Genomic DNA, 1951 nt, shown 5'->3' with positions numbered 1-1951 from the left:
GTGATAAACCGTGATATTTACGTGAACACTTCCAACCCACCCCTAGGAGTATCACGTATTTTGTGAACTATCCCTTTCATAAATTTCCAGAAGCTTCATGAATTTCCGCTTTAATAAATTCCAACAAATTTCATAAGTTTTCCAACAATAAATGAATAATTTCTACAATAATGATAAATTTCCATCAATTTTAGAAATTATGGTAATTTATGAAACTTTCCATACATTTATAAAATTCGTCCGTATCAGAAACGAAAGTCAAACGTTCAACAATGGCTTTACTCGGTAATCTGCCACTTTGGCACACAATCTACTTTTTTATAATTGCTTGTAATAATCATGGAAATAATGTATGTCACATTCTTACCCCTTTCCAACCTCTCTTGGGGGGCGGGGGTTACCCCTGTAATTGATCACAGAAATATTGTTGGTCAATCCACTACTCCCTTCCGACGTCTCATGAGGGCGGGAAAGCATCCCTGTGACGTATAAAACCTGACGTACTTTTTTATTTGGGCTCCTTGAAAATACCTACTTTGATGTTAGGGCTCCAAACCTTAACGTCAAAAACTAACCCCTTTGTACCACGTAGATATGACTGCCAAAAAATAATCTTTATAAAATTCGCAAAAAGATTATTTTTTGACAGTGTCATATCTATGTGGTAAGAAAGGGTTAATTTTCAACGTTAAGGTTTGAAGCCAAAAAAATAAAACTGGATATTTTCGAGGATCCCAAAATTCAGAGACCTCCTTGACACTAAAATTCCCAAAGAGCTTAATTACAAATTTAAATAAATTTAGCTGATTTGAATTTTTTTAAAAGGATTATCTTATTTATTTTATTTTACTTTGCTGGATCTGCTTTCAAATGTTGTGTGTACTGGAAACTCTCAGTTAGCAGAAACTCTTCATTCCAGATCTCCACCTTAAAATAAAGGAAGAATTTTGTGATTAGTTTCAAGAAATGTTGAAATATTATGAGTTCTTAACTCATTGATTGAAACTTACCAGTTTTATAATCTAATTTTCAGCTATTGAAACTGGGCGAGTAAGTGATTTGGAGTTCACTCGACTACTTCAAGATTCCAGGACAAAACCGGGTTTTCCAACTAGTTTAGTTTTTCCTTTCTTTGTCTGGGAAAGATATAGATACTGGTTATGTGGTTATTGGTTTACATGTGAGGTTGACTGTCCTTCTGGTAATTTACCGTAGCGATTGTTGATAATGAGGAATGTCAAAGGATGTTTGTATCTTCTCAGGTAAGCTCGGCTCTCCGGCTGGTACTAAGGGGTAATGATGGTTGACAATAGAATTGACAAAAGGATTTTCTGGGTTAAGTTTCACTTTTTTTAAAAGTGAAGTGAAATTCTAATAAACTTCTGTTCGATTGAATTTCCAAAGCACAACACAGATTCTATATTTTAGCTTTGAAAATGGTATTGCGACCACTTGGAAATATTTTCCAAATAATCGGAGTTTATTTGGTAATATAATATTTTTATTTGAGAATTCTTTTGATTTACTCTAAGGAAGAGCTTCCGTCCTATTTGCAGACTGTAGTTCGACTTACTTTCCGATGTACTTTTGAGCAGGGCTGACGCCCAATATGAAATTTGTGTGTAGACGGATTTCTTATTTTAAGCCTGGGTTTATATACTTCAGATTCTATTGTGATCAGAGCCAAAAACTTGACAACGAAAATCGTGACAGCTAAAATCATAACACTAAAAATCGATTGATATCTAGGTGTCTTTTATGAGCTGCGGGCGAGTATTTTTTGATGAGAAATCGTTGTATTTTGGCGATGTATTGAAAAGTCAAGCAAATCGCGCAGTCAGTACTGCGATGTTTAGACAATTAACTTTAGCATAATGAATAATAATAAATATGCATAAGCGTATGCGTTTTCATAAGAACATAATCCTTTCCATTCATAATTATTATTATA

The 1951-nt window shown here is 34.0% G+C and overlaps 1 protein-coding gene across 3 annotated transcripts in view; it reads left to right on the top strand.

The window, feature by feature from the left end:
• The window catches only part of LOC117169313, a 76606-nt gene that overhangs the window by 23890 nt on the left and 50765 nt on the right, over positions 1-1951 (top strand). Inside the window, exon 2 of one of the 3 annotated variants that reach the window (XM_033355632.1) lies at positions 1034-1262. The exons of the other annotated variants lie outside the window; for them this stretch is intronic. Within the exon in view, the coding sequence (XP_033211523.1) occupies positions 1228-1262 (35 nt within the window). The 5' untranslated portion in view covers positions 1034-1227. The remainder of the gene's footprint in view (positions 1-1033; positions 1263-1951) is intronic. 3 annotated transcript variants of the gene reach the window in all.

Source organism: Belonocnema kinseyi, chromosome 3 (genome assembly GCF_010883055.1).
Source record: "Belonocnema kinseyi isolate 2016_QV_RU_SX_M_011 chromosome 3, B_treatae_v1, whole genome shotgun sequence".
Lineage (NCBI taxonomy): Eukaryota > Metazoa > Arthropoda > Insecta > Hymenoptera > Cynipidae > Belonocnema > Belonocnema kinseyi.
This window is presented reverse-complemented; position numbering and strand designations above follow the sequence as displayed.